The 23,789-nt window shown below is 49.7% G+C and overlaps 1 protein-coding gene and 1 long non-coding RNA gene across 4 annotated transcripts in view; both read right to left on the bottom strand.

Moving 5' to 3' along the window:
- The window catches only part of LARS2 (leucyl-tRNA synthetase 2, mitochondrial), a 151,523-nt gene that overhangs the window by 19,287 nt on the left and 108,447 nt on the right, over positions 1 to 23,789 (bottom strand). For all 3 annotated transcript variants that reach the window (XM_032317367.1, XM_032317359.1, XM_032317375.1), the window contains exons 15-19: positions 8,770 to 8,870; positions 6,658 to 6,840; positions 5,393 to 5,562; positions 3,349 to 3,426; positions 209 to 320 (exon numbers count right to left, since the gene is read on the bottom strand). In XM_032317367.1, coding sequence (XP_032173258.1) covers positions 209 to 320; positions 3,349 to 3,426; positions 5,393 to 5,562; positions 6,658 to 6,840; positions 8,770 to 8,870 — 644 coding nt within the window. The remainder of the gene's footprint in view (positions 1 to 208; positions 321 to 3,348; positions 3,427 to 5,392; positions 5,563 to 6,657; positions 6,841 to 8,769; positions 8,871 to 23,789) is intronic.
- Positions 11,305 to 21,942, bottom strand: LOC116575822. Its single transcript, XR_004279964.1, has 3 exons — positions 21,800 to 21,942; positions 11,963 to 11,965; positions 11,305 to 11,314 (listed from the first exon to the last, which is right to left on the bottom strand). It is a non-coding gene; the product is annotated as an uncharacterized LOC116575822 (long non-coding RNA).

Raw genomic sequence — 23,789 nt, 5'->3', positions numbered from 1 at the left:
TGGGGGGAGGCCCCGTGTTGTGCCAAAGTGGGGATGGGTCTTCCCCTTCGGCAGGGGTGACCCCGCAGAAGTACCACCATTCCGACTACAAGACAGAGGGGTCCCCGGTACAGAGGCCCGATGCCGGAGCCCACGCCTGAGGCCATCTGAGCCCCGCGTCTTGCTCAACGGGAGGGCTGGACACCCCCACGAGGACGTCCCCACCTACCAGCCCAGAGCTCCGAGGCGATGTGGGGGGCCATCGGGGCAGCCATCACCACCAGGGCACAGAGCGCGTCCTCAAACTCGCGGCTATGGAGAACCACTCTCGGAGAAGCTTGCTGAGGAACAGAAAGAACAGTGGGAGAACGCTGAGACCGGGTGAGGAAGGCCATTCGTGTCTCTGAAGCCCAGAGACGCAAGCAGGTAGGCAGAAGCCTTCCTTCCCATCCACGTTTGCTCTGGACACAGAACTCGCCCTGTTTCATCAGAGTATTAAGACAGTATTAAAAATAGTGCTCTGGGGCACCTGGGTGGCTCAGTGGGTTAAAGCCTCTGCCTTCGGCTCGGGTCATGATCTCAGGGTCCTGGGATCGAGCCCTGCATCGGGCTCTCTGCTCGGCAGGGAGCCTGCTTCCTCCTCTCTCTGCCTGCCTCTCTGCCTACTTGTGATCTCTGTCTGTCAAATAAATAAATAAAATCTTAAAAAAAAAAAAAATAGTGCTCTGCTCTTCGCTAAGCACATCCTGTGCCCTCGGTCCAAAGCTGACTCTGTAGTTCCCACCCGATGTGGGGCTCGATCCCAGAACCCTGGGGTCATGACCTGAGCCACCCAGGCGCCCCACTGAATCAGAAACTCCTGCCCACTCTGCGAGGTTTCCCATGCGCTGCAGGACCAGTGAGGCCTGCAAAGAGACTCGATCACAGGCTTTACGATGTGGAACGCCCAGGGCAGGGGTCCTCCTCCTGCCCCTTCAGGGGTCTCGGGGGTCCTATAACACAGGTGTGCCAGTTATTGTGAACACCCAGTTTCTTCCTGCGGCGCAGCTAGTCCCAGAACACAGCCACACCCACTGAATTTATGGGGTACCTACTGGATGCTAGACTTTAGGGATAAAATGTCCAGAAGGGTTTCGTTTCTGCCTTCAAGGAGGTTATAGCCAATGGGGGAGCAAAGTGACAGATGAATCGAGGGTGTCACTGACTCCACAGGCTGTGGGTGGGGAGGGAGGGTGGTCAGCAAAGCAGGGTGTGAGCTGGCGAGTGTAGACCAAGGACAGCCTGGAAGAAGTGGGCTGTGGGAAGGACAATGGCGCTGAGTTTCCCAGAGGCTGGCCAGGGGGGCGGTGGGGGGGGTGTATGATGATAAAAATAAGGCGATGGTAGCAACTCAACCTGTGTTTTTAACACCCACGTTAAGGTATTTTGCTAGGTAAAAAGAGGCCAAAAATATTATACTTCTTTTTTTTTTTTTTTTTTTTTTAGAGCATGCCTATATGATCTTTGCAAAACTGCCCAAGAAATCAGAATATAACTCCGTGGGAATGGATACAGAGAGCATCTACCAGAAGGGCTGCAGACAGAACTTGCTGCTGGGGAGAAATTTCATTTTTCTGTAATATTTTTCAGTTTTTATCCTGATTAAAAAAACACACACAGGGGACCCCTGAGGGGCTCAGTTGGTGAAGCGTCTGCCTTCGGCTCAGATCATCATCCTGGGCTTCTGGGATGGAGCCCCCGCATTGGGCTCCCAGCTTAGTGGGGAGTCTGCTTCTCCCTCTCTCTCTGCCTGCTGCTCCCCCTGCTTGTGCTCTCTCTCTCTCTCTGACAAATGAATAAATAAAATCTTGGAAAAAAAAAAAAAAAAAGACCCATACACACTCAGCAATCTGGGAAATACAAAATCACTCACAATTATACCACCCAGAAAAAAACCTGATGTATTTTATCCTGGTCTCCAAAAAGATGTGAATAGACACATCTGTCCCCATACCCTTGGCTCAACTGGAATTTTTATCCTATGAGCAGTTCTGTATTGTGTATTTACTTGATGTTGAATCAGGAACGGTCTGATACTAAGGATTCCTGGAAGACACGATGTGAGTGGTGGAGGCACATTTCCTCCCTATTGATATGATAGACATTATCTCATGATGTCCGCATTGAGGACAGCTGGGGTTCTACCTCTCTGTGATTATAAGTCACCTGCCACAGGCTGGCCCTCAGTCAAAGGACACAAACCACCAAACCAAAGTTCTCAAAGCCAAAGTTCTTTCTGGCAAGGTTACAACAACCAAGGCAACTGCTGGGATGTGACACTGTCTCACTGTCTTTGTCATAGCACAAGCTTTATGTTAAAAAGGTGAAAAAAAAAAAAAAAAAAAAAAAAAAAAAGCCTTGTGTTTTTAATTTGCGTTTCATGATCATTAGTAAGGCATGTATTTTTTTTCTGCCAGGTTTACAGATTATTTCTATCCCATTTTCTGTGGGTGATTCTCTTTTCAAATCCTTTGACCATTTTTAGGTCAAGTAGTTTGATATTCACATGTAAAGCGCTCTTTATATATTAAGGATGTTAAGCCTCATGTCGGACATATTTGTTATAAAATGTTTTCCCCAGGTTTTCCCTGCTTCGTAACATGGCATGTTTTAATATACTAAAAATGGCAGGTTTTATGTAGTCAAACTCGTAAATTTCTTCCACTGTTCTTAAAGCCTGGCAGGAGCTTCATGATAAAAGGCAACTGTTAATAGTTTTCATGTCCTTTTTTTGGTTGGTTGTTGTCCAAACAGCTAACCACTTCCCCAAGCTCCTATTTGTTCACAAATTCTTCCCCTGGTAAGAAAAATTCTAGTCACACGTAGCCAGAAGAGCAGTCTATGCTAAAAAGGCTGACTTTTGTTTTTAGTGAGCACAAATCTGATCGGTCTTGGTTAAAGGAGTGTAACACGCTAGGGGGTGTTGGATCCATCAGGAGAGCAGGCAGAGGAAGCAGGAAGAAAGAGGGGAGCTGGAACAGAGGGGGCTTGAGTCTGGGTCTGATGTGTCACTAATCTACCAGACATGTCATCCAAGCTCCCTGCGTGTCACTGTCCTCATCTGCAAAATATGGGAGTGGGGGAAGGGACTGAGGGGTGGGCTTTCCACCGGACTCTCTTTAAGAACCTTCCAGCTATAAAGCTAGGTTGTGACTGGGGGCGGGGGGGGGGGGGAGGGGATGCTTCTTTAACATAACAGAGCACACCAAGGAGGCGACACCATGGTCCTGTTCTGTCCACCACCCAGGACCCTGCGGGCCACCTCCCAATGCGGCTGGAAGCTACCCTGTCCTCTGCTTACCAGCAAATGAGGCCAGGAGGGCCACTTACCAGAAGGGCACTGGTGAGTCCCATCAGCTGAGAAATTACAGAATTCAGTGAGAAGTCCTCTGTGAAATGGGCAGTCACCTACGGGTAAAAGTTGAATAATTTACTTTCTTCAAAATCCCTTTAAGCTTTCCACAAAGACAACAACAAACCAAGTGCATCATTCAAACAATGTGAATTAAATGAATGCGAAGATATTTACAAAGGCATTCATTATCTTGAATAATCATGATAACGTTTCATCGGCACAAAGATTTTTAAAATCAGGGTCAACGGTGTTTCCGGGGTTCCACACTTCCTGCTCCCGCACACTGGGGACAGTGTCGGTTCTCCCGGGGCCGGGGCGGGGGGGCATTGAATGCTACCAACTACCTGGACAGGAAGCAGGACCCGCAGACGACAACAGTCACCGGGAGATGGGGTATGGGATGTCCCTTCTCTCCGGCTCCGTGACTTTCATTCACAACAGAGGTTATTTGTATATGGGATAAGGTGAGTTTTGCATGTTCAGATATGGAATCAAAGTAAGAACACTGATAGGACTTGTCAGCTCCTTCCTGTTTATGTGCTCCTCGATTTCGACCACGGCCAAGAATACAGAAAAACAAGACATCTACAGAGGCCAAGAGTTTCCGACTTGTCGAAATACCCCTCGTCTATGACCTGACAGAAGAGAAGAATGTACCAAATCCAGAGAGGAAGAATGTGGCACAGATATAATCACTCGGGCATCACTCACATCACAAAGCTCAACTGCGTGCACTCTGTGTCTTTACACTAGAGCAGAGGGGTCGGGAATATTCCCTGAGCAAGTGTCACTGAATGAGACCATGCTGGACTCAGGGCCTCATGAAAACCCTGTTCCTGCAATGTCATCAGTTACGAGTCCAGAAAAGTGACCTTGGCTGACTTTATGAGTTCAAACCAGCAATTCTAAAAAAGTAAAAATAGAATTAAAAATTTGGCCCAAGGAATATTTGGGGTGTCAAGGCTTTATCCAGTAAAACATATCTTTGGATCTCCTCCATGTCTTCTTTCAAAGACATACAACATTTTTTTCACAAAGTGCTGAAAAAAGCAAATGTCATGGTATGGTATCAGACTTCTAGAGAAATTTATAGGGATCTGTTATCAACGAAGACTCTTTTACAATGAATCAGGGGCACCTGGCTGGCTCACGCCTCTTGGGGCACGAGTTTGAACCCCACATTGGGTATGGAGATGACTCAAAATTGAAATCTTTTTTTTTTTTTTTTAAAGATTTTAATTATTTATTTGACAGACAGAGATCACAAGTAGGTGGAGAGGCAGGCAGAGAGAGAGAGAGAGAGAGAGAGAGAGAGAGAGAGGAGGAAGCAGGCTCCCCACTGAGCAGAGATCCTGATGCGGGGCTTGATCCCAGGACCCTGGGATCATGACCTGAGCTGAAGGCAGAGGCTTTAACCCACTGAGCCACCCAGGTGCACCAAAATTAAAATCTTTAAAAAATAAAAAAAGAAAACAATTTAGACAGTAAAATATTGTCTGTGAATGTAACACAAACACATCACCTACTGGCAAAAGTTAACCCACAGTGACTCACACAGATGCTGTGTAACAATGTCACTGGGTGGGGAAGTCCTCACCACGTGGGGCATCCGGGAACTCTCCAGGCTCTGGGCCTCATCTCTGTCCCCATCTGGACAGAGCGGTCTCTTTATGCCCCCTTCAAGCCTACACTTCTGTTTCTGTTCACCTCAATTGTAGGGGGTCCTGTATTTGGTTCTCTGCCCCCGTGGGTTAAGTGTGGCACTGTGGGAAGGGGGCGGCCTCCTGGGATCTGGGGTGCACACGTGATGGACACCGTCAGAGGAAGCCCTTTCCTGAGAGCGTGTCTCTCCGTGACAGCACATGGACTGCTGCTTCAGCTTGGTGAGCGACTCGACACGGTGAGAGCAACCCTTCCAGACCAGGGGGGCCGCCGGCGTGAGGAAAGAGGCAGGCCCGTCCACTCGGACCAAGCGAGCTCAGTCACAGAACTAACCAGCAGCCCCAGAAAGCTCCTGACCTCAGAGATGACCGAGTTCTTGTACTCCCAGAGCCTCCTGCTCTCGGCTCTCTCCTTGTCACTCAGCAGCTGGGGCTGGGGAGCCGTTCCAGGAGCCCTGGCCTCGATGAAGCGGGTCACCAAGGCCCACAGACGCTGTTGCCACCTCAGCACCCCGGGGAGGGCGTCGGCTGAGTTTCATGTCAGGAAACGAGACAGAGAAAGAAAGACCCGTGAGTGACTGATCTGGCTCTCCCCAAGCCCAGAGAGGCACGTGTGTGTTGAAGACACGTTTCCTTGTGTCCCGATGGGAGCTACGGGGGCCGTCCTGGCTTCCAGCGTCCGGGAGCTCAGAGCAGCATGGACCCCATCACACCCCAGAGCCCTGGGTCACACGGTTACTCGGAGTGCCGGCCACCCACCACCCCGGCCCACGAGGTGACCTCAGAAGCCTGGGCCAGGATGGGCCTCAAGTGCCCACAGCTGTCTTGAGTAAGACAGCCGGCTGCTGCCAAGGTGTCCCCAGAGATGCCTAGGCCCGCACGTGTGCCCTTGATCCACCCCCAGTGATTCCAACACAGCTGGTTCTGGGACCAGCCTCTGTGACACACTTGTCACAGGCAAGGGCATCTGGCTGCTCCTGCACACAGCCACCCGTGAGGTAGCCCGCAGGAAGGAAGACCGAGTGACCGCTGGACCGTGTATGCTAGGACGCCTGGGGATTTTACCTCCCGCCTTTTCAGGACTAACCAGCTCTGCAGGGACAGCCCTCCTATGATGGGGTTCTGGGGGCTGACTGTGGGCGAGGGAGGGGGTCCCGGGTACCATTAGGAGCAGGTCCTGGGCAACGACCCTGCTCTAGAACATTTCAGGATGGATCAAGAGGGGACTGGCCTCTGTTGGCCACAGAGGGGCGCGGGGTGGCATGGAAGCCAGTCTGGCTCCTGGGGAATGTCCTCAGGAGGGTCCCTGTAGACCTGGCAGCACACCACAGACTCGCCAAAGGCAGCTTCCTGGAGTCCCCCGGATGCTGCGTCCACAGGCCTGGGGCGAGGACTGGAAACCCACAATGGCCACCAGCTTCCCTCACCCAGGGAGGCTCCCTCCATCTGGGAACCCCGGGCTACGAAGGGCACAGGACGTGGGAAACACCACACTACCCGCTTCCTGGAACGGATTCCTAGACCCCTGACTACGGTCTTCAACCCAGATAGTTCCTTCCCCAAACTCCTCCGGCGCCGGAGGCAGAACACAAAGGAGGAGGCGGCGGAGGGGAAGGGCCTTACTCTTCACGTCCCACAGGATGTCCTTCTCAGGAGGGGCGGCGAAGAGGACGTAGAGCCGGATGGTGTCGAGGCCGTACTGCTCGACGACCTCCTCGGGGTCCACCCCGTTGTGTCTGGACTTGCTCATCTTCTCCCACGTCACCTCCAGCGTCTCCCTCGTTTCTGCGTGAACAGGAACCGCACCTGCGCTCCAAAATAACGCACAGGGACAGAAGGTGTGGCTCTCCGGGTCTCAGAGCAGCAAAGCCCCCTGAGGGGTCACTCTGGTCTCCACGACATGGTCTTGTGTGACCAGGCCCCATGGAATGCGGTGTGCCCCTGGGGGGCCAGCCCACCATGCACGGCCTGTGGCTCCTCCCCACCCCCACCCCACCGGTCCCGAGGGTGCTGGCGGAGAAGGTCTTCCATGGCTAGGCTGGGATGTGGGGACCTTGTGGCCAAGGCCCAGTGGCCGGGACAAGAACGGACATCTGGCAAAGCCAAGGTCTTTCTTGGGACCTGGAACTAAGAGACAGAAACTCTTGTTTCAGTGTTGCCAGGCACCGGAACTACAGTAAAGTCATAAGGAGATGGGGCCAGACATGGCATCGTGGCTCCCCGAGGCCACCTTGTAACCTGAAGTTGGGGGAGAGCAGAAGCCCAGCCTGGTGGGGGATGGAGATCCGGGCAGAAGAACAGAGGGGAGGAAGTGGGACCGGAGGCTATCGAAGGAGGGAGGAGAAAGTCCTAGGACTGGCATCTGTGTGTCACCCGGTGGCCGCGGGTGTGCTGTGAGCCGGCCGGAGCGCTGGCAGCTGGCTTGGGGTGGGATCCCAAATCCTGTGCTCAACCTGCCTTTGGGTGCATTTCTGTTCCTTCCAGCCACACAGTCCCAGACTCCAATGGCAGCCAACCTCCCAAGGGACTGATGTGTATACCTAAGATCTAATTCCATGCTTCAGCAGAAGCACACCCATGAGGAGATGGAATCTGCCTTCGCTGACCCAAGTATTCTCTCCCAGGGGCAAGTCTGCGCGGGAAGGGAAAAGACGTTCACAATATTGTCTGGCTCCATGACATTGGAGCAAAGGGAGACTGAAGTTGCTTTATCCAGGCTGTGGCTCAGGGAACCACTGCTCTGTTTACCCTGCACACCTTCTCTGGGCTGTAGCTACTCTTTCCAACACTGTTGTGCAAATTAGGAAAAAGCCAACTATCTGGGCAGAGTGGTTGAGAAGTTAGAGAAAGGTGCCTTCTCTTGGCACTGAGGTGTATGGTCTAGCAAATGGCTGGAGGTCAGGCCATGCTCACCCCCTTGGCTGGGTACCTTTGTGCAGTCCACACGCTGCCCAGCTGTACACGGCAATCCCGTGTTCACACAGAGCACTTTGCTATCAACTGAAATGCATAAGCCCTTTGAATTTGGCTGCTTTCCCCTCTGGTCCGTGTTGCTGAAACATAGCCAATTTCTGCTTTTCCAGCTTTTTTTTCTCCTTTGGACCATTCCAAACCCTGATATATTACTGCACTAAGTAGGTAATTCCACTGATGGATTCCATCTAAATCTTTTCTCTAGTGTTTGGCTTGGGAGGCTGCCTACCATTAAGGGGTTGTTGGGTTCACAAGATGCCCTCCCTTAGGCACTTCATTTTCTAAACTAAATGACCAGAGTTCTGGGGGTTTCTTATAGGTGCCCCTAAATCCGCCCACTCCCATTTTCTACTGATTTCCTCAGTGTGCTGAGCGTACACGACACCATCACGGTGCCGCTTCAGGATCCGGTGGGAGGTACTACCCCTGAGGAAAGGGGCAGAGGAAGTCAGGGGAGTACCAGACGGGGCTGCCCTGGGGTGTCACAGGGGTTCAGTATTGGGGTGGCCCCGAGTTCTGATTTGTGCCTCAAGAGCACCTAGGGAGAAGTGCTGGGAGTACCCCAGACTTAGAAGAGTGTCTGTCGTGTCTGTGGGCTCTGTTCCTGAGACACACTGTCAAACATGAGCTTGGACATGAGGGGATGCCCGGGCTGACTCTGGGTTACACACAAATGAAAACCCGGCCAAAAGCGAACAGACGCTGGATGGGGCTAGGGCCAAGGGACGGGCACCTGCATGGGACCCAATGGGCCCTTCTTACCTGTGAGATCTACTTCTTCTCTCTGTAGATACTGTCCTGATGGCAGGCGGAATGTCTGCCCCTTGATAAGGCCTTGGGCCAGCAGCTTATGGAAAGGCTCTCTGAGAAAAGATAAAGGGAAACGTAATCCATGGGTGGGGATTTGAAGCATCCAGAAGACAGCAGTACAAACCTTCTCGGCTGATGGACAGAGAGAGCTGCCCTTTGTGAAAGCAGGGGGGCTGGCCACCGTCACCTGGAAACCCAACTGGGACAATGGCTCCTTATTAAGAAGCAGTAAGAACATGAAGTCAAACCAGCGGGTTTCCACCGCTTTCCGCTTGGCGAAGTGGCGAGAGCAGGAGGCTTCAGGTTCGGAAGGTCTGGATTTGAATCTGTTTCCTACTCAGGGAATTTTAGGAGCCAAGGCAAGTCCCTTACCTGTTCTTAGCATCTGTTTGGTTATCTGCCAAGTAAAGGCAATAAAAATCTGTCCAATGGCTGTCGGGAAGGTTCAAGTAAATGAACGCCTGAAAATACTTGTAAACTTTAAAGAACCCTACATATGTCAGCTCCGTGCTGAGTCTTGCGTCAGGAAGGGCTTGAGAGGGTGCAGGGAGGTTGAAGTCAGGGTTCTGGGCAAGCAGGCTGCTGTTCCCCCCACCTCGTCCACACTGCCTGCTCACATTCTTTAAAAAAGGTATAAGTCGAAAAAAAAAAAGGTATAAATCGGGGCGCCTAGGTGGCTCAGCAGGTTAAGCCTCTGCCTTCAGCTCAAGTCATGATTTTGGGGTCCTGGGATGGAGTCCCACATCGGGCTTTCTGCTTAGTTGGGAGCCTGCTTCCCTTTCTCTCTCTCTCTCTCTGTCTCTCTGCCTACTTGTGATCTCTCTGTCAAACAAATAAATTAAAATCTAAAAAAAAAAGGTGTAAGTCATATAAATTAATCATACATAGACCTTGTCTGCTCAAATTCATTACCCTCCTCTTTTTAGGCCTATCTCCACCCGAGGAGATAGTTGTTTTTAATTGTACGGTGAATATACCTGGAAAAGTCTTGAGACTTCTTTGAATGCCTTTTCCATACAGATGCATATATGTATAAATGGTTTTGTATAATTTTCTTGGACTTAAATAGATTATAACGAACCTACTACTTTGTGGTCTTTCATTCAACCACAGGAAGGACTTCCCCACGGAGGTCCATACAGACCCAGCTCTACTTCAAATTGCTCCCGAGTTGGCCTGCGGTGGGGACGGATTATAATTTGGTCACAGTGCCCGGTCTTAGTCACTTTTACTGGAAGAATAGTGAAATATAAACGTCTCCTCTAAAGGGGACAGGGAGAGGTTGACCCCTATGCCGAAAGGACTTTATTTCTGATTCCTGGAGTTTGGAATAGTGCTGGTTCACGTGCTTTCCAGCTGAAACCGTACATTCCAAAGAATCCACCTGATTCAGCTGGAAAGCACGTGAGCCAGCGCTATTCCAAACTCCAGGAATGACTTGGGGAGATACGTACTGATTGCACGTGTGTGCGTTTCTTGTAAGGACAGCAGGCAGGGACGTGCGGTGGGAGCCGCGTTCTCCACGAGCATCACCGGCAGCACGAGGGGCTTCAAGTTCACTTCCGCAAGGCGCTGGCTTGGTGAATCTGACAGGACCCTCGTTTCTCACTCGAGGCCGTCTGGGGTAAATGAACCGTGAGGCCGAGTTGGGCCGGTGGACAGGCCCCCGATTTGTACCCGTGTGGGACAGATGCAGTTTAGGGGAAACTTTCTGGTGGATTCAGGGGGTGGCGTGGAGCAAAGAGAGTGACCGGGAAAGGGAGGAGGGTTGGCTAGAAAGAAGGGACTCCTAGCCTGTGTATTTTAAAATCTTACAAGTGCGTGTGTGTGTGTTTGGTGGCTGATGGTGACATATTTCCCAAGGTGGAAAACACCAAATATAGGTTACATTCAAGGAGAAATGTAACACATTTCAAATTATTCAATGTTAGGGCACCTGGGTGCCTCAGTGGGTTGGGGCCTCTGCCTTCGGCTCAGGTCATGATCCCAGGGTCCTGGGATTGAGCCCCGCATCGGGCTCTCTGCTCAGCGGGGAGCCTGCTTCCCCTCCTCTCTCTCTGCCTACTTCTCTGACTACTTGTGATTTCTGTCTGTCAAATAAATAAATAAAATCTTTTTTTTTTTTAAAGATTTTTATTTATTTGACAGACAGAGATCACAAGTAGACGGAGAGGCAGGCAGAGAGAGAGAGGAGGAAGCAGGCTCCCTGCTGAGCAGAGAGGCCTATGCGGGACTCGATCCCAGGACCCTGAGATCATGACCTGAGCCGAAGGCAGCGGCTTAACCCACTGAGCCACCCAGGTGCCCCAGTAAATAAAATCTTTTAAAAGAAATTATTCGGGGCGCCTGGGTGGCTCAGTGGGTTAAGCCGCTGCCTTCGGCTCAGGTCATGATCTCAGGGTCCTGGGATCGAGTCCCGCATCGGGCTCTCTGCTCGGCAGGGAGCCTGCTTCCCTCTCTCTCTCTCTCTGCCTGTCTCTCCATCTACTTGTGATTTCTCTCTGTCAAATAAATAAATAAAGTCTTAAAAAAAAAAAAAAAAAAAGAAAAGAAATTATTCAATGTTAATCTTCAACGTCACAGGGGCCACCTGTCATGCTATTGTGTTAATTTGGAAGAAATTCTACATGTGCATGTGTACATAAGTCCTTGTTCAGGCTCTAAAATCCATCCTGAGAATAAACTCTCTTGTGTCGTAGAACGGCCTTCCTCCCACCTCCCCCAGTGACATTCCACCAGCAAAGCCACATTTGGCAGATGGGCATCCTTTGGCACCACAGTTCATGTGCCTGCAAGGTTCCTAGAAAATGTGAGTCTTTGACATAGAAAACCATGAAACGTTCTGACAGTCGAGAGTGCTTGGACCTTATGCTGCATTTGAATACGGCGACGCCTTGAACGGGGAACCGCAGTGTCCATGGTCCCCCCACCCCGCCCCATTCAGGAACACCTGCACGCCCTCCATGAGGAACACATGTCCTCAGGCCACATAGGTTTATCCGCAGCAGGCTGGGGTTTTGATGCCCGAGGACCCAGGTCCTCATCTTCCAAAAGAAGCTCAGAGAACTGTAGCTGCACAGACCTGCACGTGATTTTCTCCACCGTCAGCCCCCGCTGGTCTTGCTGGTGTGTCTGCCACTTAAACACACTTGTGCCTCACCGAGGTCATGGGCACTCTTGGTTGTTCCCAGCATGTGCCATGCTCCCCAGGAAACCTGGACTCCCCCTTCACCACTGTAACAGCCATTCCCTTCTTTGGGTGGCCACCTCTGTCCCCAACACACACCCCCACGCCTTCCCTTGTGTCCTGCAGTGTCTGGCACACATAGTCATGATGGGTGTGACCAGGCTGTGTCGTGATTACAACAGGAAGACCCGCCCGTGCCCTGAGCTGCGCCCATCACGGCAAGGACTCTTCTCTTATCCTTCCCTCTGTCCCCAGCACTTGGCACTTTGCACGACAGATGGAAGACAGGCTCAACAAAATGTCCAAAACACGGATGGATGGATGAATGCATAAATACGCACAAACAGACACAAATGCATGGGTGGTGGGACAGAGAGAGGAGGACGCTGGCTAGCTGCTGTTGGTGGCCTCTTGAAGCTCTTTTTCCCTTCCAACCAATGTAAGGTGGCGCTTGGATTTTAACCCAGTACATACACTAGAGTACGTACACAGCCACGGTTTTAAAACTAAATAGGAAAATCATATGGCTACTTTTTACTGGACAGACAAAGGACGAGACTGGACACAAATGTGTTCAAAAGCACCAAGCAGACTAAGCCGGTATTCTACAAGGTGCCTTTCCTAAGCATCAGTGGGTTCAATAGGGTAACCTGCGTGTGCACTCAGTCTTCCTCAAATAGTTCTATGGGCTGCGGCCCGACAGGAAAAAAAAAAATACTAAAAGCCAGACCACCACCTTCTCCCTGCTGTGCCCAATGTCAGTGGGATGAACTTGAGAGTTTACGAGATTTTTCCTTTCCTCTCTCACTCTAAATACACGGCTTGGGCCACTCTTAGGAGAAATAAAAAACCGGGATGGAAGGAAGAAGAAGATAAGCTGGATCCCAAGGATAAAGATGAGTCATCTGATGAAAATCCGTTAGCTTTCAACCCCCAGATGGGGCAGAGGGGAAGAAACCGGGAATCCTGGTCTGGGTCCTGCTGTTTCTCAAGTGACTCGATGCTGCCACCTCCTGGGAACAGGCAGCATTGCACCTGCTGGCGTCTGCCTCTAACTCCAGTCCTTCTGGAAGCCTGTGGCTGCTGTCCTGGGGCCTGAAAGCTTACAATTCTTCTCCAAGCACTACCCCCCCCCCCCACTCCCCCCACCCCGCTTTTTCTTTCTTTTTTTTTTTTTTTTTTAAAGATTTTATTTATTTATTTGAGAGAGAGACAGTGAGAGAGAGCATGAGCGAGGAGAAGGTCAGAGGGAGAAGCAGACTCCCCATGCAGCTGGGAGCCCGATGCGGGACTCGATCCCGGGACTCCAGAATCATGACCTGAGCTGAAAGCAGTCGTCCAACCAACTGAGCCACCCAGGCGCCCCCACCCCGCTTTTTCTAAGTAAACTGTGAAATGAAGTGCATCACATGTAATGAAAAGTCTACAAATCGTACAGGTAAGACTCGATGAATTTTCTCTTTTTAAATAGAGATTTTTGTTTATTTATTTAAGAAAGAGAGCACAATCAAGGGGAGCAGCAGAGGGAGAAGCAGCCTTTCTGCTGAGTGGGGAGCCTGATGTGGGACTTGATCCCAGAACCCTGGGATCATGACCTGAGCTGAAGGCAGACACTTAACCCACTGAGCCACCCAGGCACCCCTTGAATTTTTCCAACATAAACACCTCCACTGAAGACCCGTGCGTGACCAGCCTCCCGCAGGCCCTACCTCCCCACCCTGGGCACCACCAGCCTGGCTGCTGACGCCATCAACGAGTTCTGCCTGGTTCAAAACCACTTCTAACCCTTTCCCGGCGAGGAATCCCGGGGGCCTGTGCACATCGGAGGCCGCCCCCAGAACTGTCCCTTGCTGGCGTGTCCTGTGTGGTACTGGCACCTGCACTCGACAGATACTCAACTGTAAACTGTGCTGTGCGTTCAGGTGAGTCGCCTCCCTGTTCTCCTCTTGTGAGCCCCTTCTCAGGGCCTAGTTCGTAGCGGATGCCCAACATTCGTTCACTGGTTTGACCTCAATCAACTTTGTGTCCACGAGGGAGGAAACAAGCCTGCAGCGGCAGAGGTGGGGACAACGTGCAGGGGGGGCGAGAATGAAGGAAGAAAGGCAGATGAAGGGCAGGCGCTGGGCATCATGGCTTCTGGTTGGGGCCTTGCAAGGAGAGGTGCGCTGAGATTTCGGACTCCATCCACGCAAGCTTGCAGGAAGCTTGCAGGAAGGAGCAAGGGCACGAGCGTGGGAGTGGGCCTCCAAGAGGGTTCACACCACCGGATTTCGTGTGGTGGGAGGGGCGCGTCCCAGCCCGAGTCCCGCTCATTCCCCAGTGGCCCTCCCCTCTCCCCCCTCCCCCACTCTCGCAGCGCTCTAGGGAATGGTCCCCAGGCCTCTGGGAATCCGGTTTGCCTTCTCCAGGCTTCAGGCTGAAGCCGGTCACATGCACCCACAAGTAGTTTAGCCCGGCACGAGGAGTCACATTTTTTAAACCATTCCACAGGCATGTGAGCAGCAACAGGGTGCTGGGCACTCTGCCCTTAGAAGGCTTATGAATGAGTGGCCAGAGACACGCTCAGAAATAACCATCCACACCACAGGGAAGAGGCACTCGTGTGACACAGAGGTGCAAGGTGCAGGGGAAGGACGGCCCAGGGGGACATCAAGGGTCCCAGTCCCGCCGAAGCAGAGATCCTACCACGGCCAAGCTAAGATTCACAACCAGTGTCACATACTCCCTGTGGAGGCCAAGAAAAACAAAGCTGTACCCACAGTACAAGTCTAGCCCTGACATAAGTGCAGCCATCTTGATGTTCCAGATTATCACAAAATATTTCTTGGGTTCTGACCTACTCAGGTTAGCACTTTAAACAGTCTCTCTCTCCTTTAATGATTGATTTAAACCCCTGGACTGGAAAAGGGTTTTATTTTGTCAAATAGCAAAAAACATTATTTGAGCTTCATTTTCTTTTTGTAACACGAATCATGTTTTGCTATTTTCTCCCATGTCTCCTCACCTGACTTCAGCTCCTCCGAGGTCCTAACTTCCACAGATGATCCTTTCCACTTGGGAAGATCACCTGAGCAGTCTGACCCGGACTCAGCGGCCTCTGTCTTTCCTAACTCCCCTACACATTCCCCAACTGAGCAGTGTTGACCCGAGTGGGTAGGGACAGCTCTATGCCCCTATTCAGCAGGAAGAAGTTACGGAAGATGAGACCTTCCACCTTCAACCACCTTAAAGATTTAAGGGTCAACATTGTTCTGGGGGAAATGTGGAGGCCGAGAAAATTAAGGCCATCCCACCGCAGGCTTAGCTGATGTGGGAAACAGAGGCAGAAGAAAATCATTAAAATTCTTTACCTACTGACAAGCTCTTGAAACAGACAGAGTGGCTCTCCCCTGGGGACTTAACTGCCCTCACCTTGAGGTTTTGCTAAGGACAATCTTAGCCCGACTGACCCCCTTACTCCAACAGGTCCGACCAGGATCCTGCAAGTCTACTTTAACAATTCCTTCAGGAAACTTTATCTCTAAACCTCCAAGATAGTGTTGAGAATCATTCCCAAGTATGTGGCCCACTGATATACATCTAAAGGGTCTCATGAGAAGATTTTTATTATTGGTAATAAATAACCTTTCTCCCAACAATAGCCCTCAAGGTCCTGGAGACCTTGCTTCCAAAAATCCTTGGAGACTTACATCATCCATAATCCCCTTTGTCCTCACCCACCGCCGAGTCCACCCCTATTCTGCCTTTAAAAACTCTGACTATAGGGGTGCTTGGGTGGCTCAGTGGGTTAAAGCCTCTGCCTTCAGCTCAGGTCATGATCTCAGGGTCCTGAGATCCCCACATTGGGCTCTCTGCTCAGCAGGGAGTCTGCGTCTCCTCTCTCTCTGCCTGCTTCTCTGTGATCTCCGTCTATCAAAAAAAAAAAAAAAAAAAACTTAAAAAAAAAAAAAAAATACACACAACTCTGACTGTAATCTGGTTCGGGGTCCAAGTCCCTACTCTGCTGCGTTGGGTATACTTGGGCCCAAGCTTAAGCATGTCACCTCAGGGTCCAAGTCCCTACTCCACTGTGCCAGGTATACTTGGGCCCAAGCTTAAGCTTGTCAACCCTCATGTGATTGCAACCCTCATGTGACTGCATCGGTGCTTGGCTCCTTGGTGGTCTCTCAGATGTGAAAACTTGGGCATAACATCTCTATGTGTCCATTCATCCACTTGTCGAATGGCACCGGGAACAAGCTTGTAAAAGCAACTGAGTGATGCATTCATCACAGGAACCACAGTAGCGGAGGGTTCTAGAAGGAAGTGAAAAATCTGAAACCACCACCAAAGCCGTTCTTCCTGGAAACATCACAGATGGGGGGCATTGTGCCAGGCCTCCCCCTGGAGGGGCCTTGCTGGTTTCCCTGCGCTCCGGGCTCTGGCTCAGCTTGCCCACTAATACCACCCCGAGAGGCAGGTGTTTTTGCTTTCACCTGGAAAGTCACTGAAAGCCACCGCTGTCCCACCAAAGACGGAAGAAAAGAGAGGGAGGGAAGGCAGGAGAAAGGCCGGGGTGAGCAGGGTCAGCAACTATTAGGATAAACAAGGAACTTCAGAACATAGAATGAAAGGCTATTTTAAGCGCCCTTGTGAAACCTTCCTGCATACAAGTAACACGGCTAAAAGAAGCTCAGATTCATCAGAGCCCTAACTGGTCACTGCCGATGACATTTTACCTACGCAGGAGCTCCTAGACAGCCTGCTGCCCATGGTCCTGACCTGGTCAGGAGCCTCCCATGTAGATCTGGCAAGAAGAGAACAGAAACCCCTGGATTTCTGAAAATAATCTCCAATGTGGACTTTTCAAGGCTCAGTTTGCGAACTTCCTCTTCTTCCTCGCCCTGTGCCTGGGGGGCCATCAGGCTCACATCATCAGCCAGTTTCTACGCATTAAGCCATGGCTCATTCGTAAAATTCTCCGTTTCTATTAGCAGCCAGCCAGCACCATGGGAGGAGCCCTGACGAATATGCTGAGAACCAAGTAAAGCCTCTCTTCTCTTTCTCACCCCCTCCCCTGCCAAGCTCTGATGTTATGGGAGAAGCAGAAAGGGAGCCCCAGGAGCTCTCCAAGGTCAGCAGGGCGCCACTGCTCTCTGTGGCTAGCAAACCAAGGGGAGAACGTCAGCTCAGGGAATGCAGTGTCTCCCCAGAGCTGTCTGAAGAGCAGCAAGCTTCCTGATTGTAGTTCAGGGGAGATGAACCTATCCCTCACCGCAGAGCGGGCCCTGCTGCTCCCAGCCTGGGGGCTGACGGCTGCCTTCCCTTCCCTTCCCTTCCCCAGAATCAAACTAGAAGGCTTCAGGTATTTCCCTGCTTCCAAACACAGATGGTCAAGGACTGTTCCCCCCTCCATTATAAAGTTACATAATCATTGTAAAATAATCTGGGAAAAAATCAGGAGGGCAAAGGAAATAAAAATAATAAAGTCATCGATGAGCTCCTCATCCAGAGAAAACCGGTGTGAACACGGTGGCATAATTTCCTCTAGCTTCTTCTCTTGCTTTGGGCTAGGAGTATGTATGTGCCTGTGTATTTAAAGGTACAGGCAATCTAACCACATTTATGATTTTGTATCTTGCTTTTTTTTTTCAGTTCTAAGCACTTCAGATCCATTTCCTCTTGTTATTAAACATTCTGTAGAATCAACCTTTACAGAGTTGTACAAGAGTCCTTCGTACAGATGGGCTAGACTTTGTTTGCGCTTTCTCAGACTTTCGGGGCACTCAGGTTGTACCCAAACTTTTAGCTACTTGAAAAAATACGCGAACAGTTTGGTGCCTAAGTCTGCATTCTGATTATTTCCTTAGGCTTGGATTTCTAGAAGTGCAATTAACGTGTCCAAAAGTGTGAATATTTTTAAGGCTCCCACTCTGTATTGTCAAACTGCTTTTCCTAATGGATTTTCCAAACTGCCTTCCTGCAATGTACGAGATGCTGTTCGACCCGGCCTCTTTGTTGGATGGAAAATGACACCTCATTGCTGTTTAGTATTTCTCTGACTACTGGTGAGGGCAATATTGGAGAGCATGATTCTTGGTCATTGGTACACCTTCTTTTGCAAATTTCCTGCCGACATCAATTCTGGCTTGATCATTAACCTGGTATTTCCAGCAACAGCACCGGGCTGCCTGATGTGGGGGGGTGGGGAAGGGGTGGGGTGGGGTGCACGGCCACCCCCAAGACCTGCTTCTTGCAAGAGATCTAAGAAAAGCTCAAAGTTTAGATCCAAGTGTGCAAGTGTGAAAGAGGGCCAGGACTCATTTGGAAAACAGGGAAAAGTAGAAGCGCCACTCCCTTCTGTTTTCATTTCTCAATCTCTTGGCCACGGTCTTAAGTAGTAGTTCAAGGGGTGCCTGGGTGGCTCAGTGGGTTAAGCGTCTGCCTTCAGCTCAGGTCATGATCTCGGGGTCCTGGGATCCAGCCCCACACGGGGCTCCCTGCTCAGTGGGGAGTCTGCTTCTCTCTCTCCTTCTGCCCCTCCCCCTGCTCATGCACAAATGTGTGCTTGCTATCTCTCAAATAAATAAATAAAATCTTAAAAAAAAAAAAAAAAAAGCAGTAGTTCCCGCCGAGGAGCCCGAGGCCACCGTCCCATACTCATGTACTTTACATGTGGACAGGTAACCCCTTGGGCTCTCGGGGGCCTCATAGGTCAGCAGAAGGGACTGTCTAGAGTCTGAGATCCCGACCGACCGACCATGTTAACCAAAAGCAGTAGAGAAACAGATGTAAAACCCTGATTTAGACGAGTGCCAGAAAAAACAACTAACAAAGAGAAATAAATACACATGTGGCCGACAGGTCTCCATTTTTCCTCCTGGGCCAGCTTGAAAAAGTGACTGGGAGGCCTTCAGAAATTCTGACTGGCGAATTCTGAGTTCTCGCACGACGTGGGCGACTGTCATTTCATTTGTGGCTGACCGCCTTCCCAGGACAGCTCTGCTGAGGAGGGCATGCTCAGAGACCACTTCCAGAGGCTGCCCCTGCCCTGCTGTGATCATGGGAGTGAGCCTGACAACCGGGCTGAGACACAGAGGAAGAGGACTTCCGGCACCTTCTTCAAGGTCAGACTTTGAGTACTTAAAATACATCTCTCCCTTTTTGGGGACAGGGGAGAGGGCATGGCATAGATTCTTAATGTCTTTTTTTTTTTTTTTTTAAGATTTTATTTATTTATTTGTCAGAGAGAGAGAGAGAGCACACAAGCAGAGTGAGCAGCAGGCAGAGGTAGAAGCAGGCTCCCCATCGAGCAGGGAGGCTGACCAGGACCCAAGAATCACGACCTGAGCTGAAGGCAGACGCCCAAATGACTGAGTCACCCGGGCGTCCTGAACCCTATTGTCTTGTAAAGAATTTTAAAAAATACACACAAAATACTGCTGAGCTTGGAAGCTTAGCAAATTAGAGATTCATATGAACAGATACAAAGTCATACCCAAAACCGTCCTCTACAATTACATCAGAATGCTGCAAACTTTTTTCCTTCTCGAATAGTTTTAAAACCACTGTACAGGAGTCCTAAAAGTAGCCAGGGCTTGTCTTCTATTTTAAAATAGCTAGCCAATGTATCATTTATCGTTTCATTCATTGCTCCTACAAATAACTGGGTACAAAGCTGGAGAACGGTGCCCCGGAGCCAGAAATCACTTATGGTCTTTGTTTCTAGACCTAGAAGAAAACATTTCCTGGGTTGTCTTTTCTCTCTATCCCAAGGGGAACACTTCCTTTGAAAAACATGAACTTTCTCCCCCACCCCTTTTCTTAAGGAGGCTCTACGCCTAATGTGGAGCCTGAACTCACAACCCTGAGATCAAGAGTCACACGCTCCACCGACTGAGCCAGCCAGGCGCCCCGAAAGTCATAAACTTTTATATGTTTATATCAAGGAGTTAAACTCAATTTATTTAAACAAATATCCACTGAGAATGGACAAGGTCCGCGATCCTGTCGCAGCAATAGGACACAATTCCCATGATCACGGGTCATTTTTATCTGGTGCAGTAAAAAAAGTTTCCACAGAGAAGAAATGCAAGGCACAGTGGTAAATTCTTTAACCCAAGGCACAAACATTTCGACTGAAGATGAATGCTGTTAGTGTGTTCATTGTTCTTCTGATGTAGATCAGTTTATTTTTACACATGAAGGGCTCTGGGACTAATGAGAAGAAAATTATTTTAAGCATTTAATTTGTAAACTAAATGCATTCTCTGTACAGTAGACCCTTAACGCATGCGTGCACGCACAGAGAGAGGGAGCAGGCCTGAGCGTGGGATGCAGGGAGGGGGCGCCTGGGTGGCTCCGTGGGTTAAGCATCTTCCTTTTGCTTAAGTCACGTTCTCATAGTCCTGGGATCGAACCCCGCCTCGGGCTCCCTGCTCAGCGGGGAGTCTGCTTCTCGTCTCCCTCTGCTCTTTGCCCTGCTCATGCTCTCGCTCTATCACTCTCCCTCACTCTTGCTCTGTCTCTCAAATAAATAAAATATTTAAAAAAAGATTTTTAAATAAATATTTTTTATTTAAAAAATATTAAAATAGTTTTTTTTTAAAATATTTTTTTAAATAAATGTTTTATTTATTTATTTATTTGAGAGAGAGAGAGCGAGCGAGCGAGCAAGAGAGTGAGAGAGAAGCATGACAAGAGGAGGGTCAGAGGGAGAAGCAGACGGCAGGCTAAGCAGGGAGCCCGACGTGGGACTCGATCCAGGGACTCCGGGATCATGATCTGAGCCAAAGGCAGACGCCTAACCGACTGAGCCACCCAGGCACCCCTAAATAGATAAAATCTTTAAGAAAAGACATTTTTGGGGAATGTGACAGCTGAATCTGAAGGTCACATGAAAGGAGGAAGGTCCAGTCACAGCCAAGATACACCTAAGGAAAACGGACAAAGAGGAAGCACTACCCTTACCGGACAGGAAGACTTGTAAAACTAAAATACGAAAGCCAGTAAAGAATGATCAGAGCAAAGAGCAAACAGGCCAATGGACAGAACGCAGATCCTATAGAGAGGCCCTTGCGTATATACAAAAACCTGACTGTGACGGAGAGAGCACTAAAGCTCGACGAGGAAATGCACGGACTGGCCCAGTGGCGGGACCGAGACACTGGAAGCCACAGCCAGGCAGGAAAAGATTACTGAAATTTACTGCATTAAGAGTTTCTGCTCATCAAAAGACACCATAAAAATACGAGAAACTAAGAACTGGGAAACATATCTGCAATACGTAGAGCTAGGAAAGGATCAGCATCCAGAATATTTCAAAAACTCCTACAATCGGGGCGCCTGGGTGGCTCAGTGGGTTAAAGCCTCTGCCTTCGGCTCAGGTCATGGTCTCAGGGTCGTGGGGTTGAGCCCCACATCGGGCTCTCTGCTCGGTGGGGAGCCTGCTTCCCTTCCTCTCTCTCTGCCTGTCTCTCTGCCTACTTGTGATCTCTGTCAAATCAATAAATAAAAGCTTAAAAAAAATTCCTACAATCAACATACGACAACCCCGAAAAGAAGAGTGAAGGATACCAGCAGGGATTTAATGGAAGAGAAGGCACAGAGGTCCGTCCGTCCCTATGACGAGCGAGCAGAAGGCTGGCTGAGGACAAAGCAAAAGCTGGCACCTAGCACCCCCCTTCCACCCGCTCCCCCTCGGTGATACGTGTGACATTCCTGCTGCCCTAAAAGAAAAACAAATAGTTAACTTGCAGAGATCACAATCCTGCAAGACCCGAGTCTCCCTTGGTTCACAAATGCCCTAGTGATAACAACAAAGAAGCTATCTTATCAATAGCCTAATTTCCAGAGACAAACAACTCAGTTCCTAAAGCCCTAACACCGCCGCTCCCCTCCATAAAACTGAAGGAGCCGGAGATGAAAGAAAATACAAAGAAAGCTAAATTTCTTCTAAACCTAAAGCTCATTGACAAGGACGCTTATGACATTCCACTAGGAAACTCCCAACTGTCTTCATGCTAGGGCCTCATTAGAGGTAAAAACAGCCTTGGCTTGACAATAAGCAGGCCTCCAGTATCCTGACAGTCTTCTTTACTGTGATAGCTCTTCTGAACACCCCCTTTGTCCTCACCTACCCAACTCCTGTGTACATAATCAGCCAGTCCTTGGGACAGCAACTCTTCCTGCCCATGGGTCCTGTCCCCATGCACTAATAAACCATCTTTCTGCACCAGAGATGTCTTAAGAATTCTTTCTTAGCCGTCGGCTCCGGACCTCACCCCACCAAACCTCACCTAGGTTCTAGTACTTCAGCACCTAAACATTTTAAATACATGCTAAGCATCATGAAGTGAGCAGTGTCTTTCAATTCAAACATACTTCCCAAACTGATGTATTCCATAAGCAACACTGACGTGCTGAGGATGTGCAGGGAGGGGAACCCTCATCTCTGTGGGTACGAGCGTAGGTTTTTTTGTTTTTGTTTTTGCTTTGTTTTTGTTTTTCTTTAAAGCAGGCTCCATGCCCAAAATGAAGCCCAACGTGGGGCTTGAACTCACGACCCCGAGATCAAGACCTGAGCTACCTGGCCGCCCCGACAAGTGTACGTTATAGAAGTCATCTGAAAACAGGCTGGGTGTTCCTTAGCAAAGCTGAACATGTGCACATCTTACACATCTTACACTTCAGCGGTCCCACTCTTAGGTACCTGCCCTGGACATGGGCTGACACGTGTTGGGAAACATGGACAAGAGCGCTCATACGGTTTGAGTCATCACCGTACAAAACACTCCAACGAGCATTAATGGTACCGTGGACACGGAAACCAAGTTCCACACTAGACATTCCACTCCTGGTGACGGAATGCCTTACAGCAGTGAACCAGGAACAAAACCTAACTCTATGCACCGATATGGCTGAACCCCCCCAAAACACCGAGTGAGGAAAGCAAGAGGAGTACGCAAAATACGATTCCACTTACATGAAGATCAGATACAAGAAAACCAAATAATATGTACTGTTTAAAAATACAGAGAGGTGATAAATTCATACGAAACTTAATAGTTTGGGACTTCAGCATAGGGGTTGGCTGGGGAAGGGGCAGCGGGTAGGGAGATGGTGTGACTGGATAGGGAACCCTGGGTATTCTAAGGAACCTGTAATACTCTATTTATTAAACTGAGAAAGGGGTACAGGGATGTTCACTTTATTCTTTAAATTGTGTAAGACATTAAATATATATATACGTACATATATATGGTGTTTTTATGGGATAAAAGTGCACACAGACACCTTTCTGACCGTCATGGGAAACAGGTTACAGGCCAACAGGAAGAACATTTATCAATGGGTTTACCGTGTGATTCCCCAGCTTTAATCTATTACCTATTTAATTTTTTTAAATTTTTAAAATCTTTAAAATTTTATTTATTTACTTGACAGAGAGAGAGACAGTGAGAGAGGGAACACAAGCAGGGGAAGTGGGGGAGGGAAAAGCAGGCTTCCCGCTGAGCAGGGAGCCCAACGCAGGGCTCGATCCCAGGACCCCGGGATCACGACCAGAGCCGAAGGCAGACACTTAACAGTGGAGCCACCCAGGCGCCCCCATTACCTACTTTTAGCAGACTGAGCTATCAAGGCAGGACTGCCGAGCTCGAAGAACCTGCCTAGCATGGCCAGATAAACACGACCTCAAACAAGAAGCTATAAGAAGCCCTACAACATTACAAGCTGCTTCTCTCTGCCCCGGAAGTCGAAATCCCAATTAATTAACTCAGCCAAAGAGACGAGTGCTGAAGGCAAG

Source organism: Mustela erminea, chromosome 1 (assembly GCF_009829155.1).
Source record: "Mustela erminea isolate mMusErm1 chromosome 1, mMusErm1.Pri, whole genome shotgun sequence".
In the NCBI taxonomy this organism is placed as follows: domain Eukaryota; kingdom Metazoa; phylum Chordata; class Mammalia; order Carnivora; family Mustelidae; genus Mustela; species Mustela erminea.
This window is presented reverse-complemented; position numbering and strand designations above follow the sequence as displayed.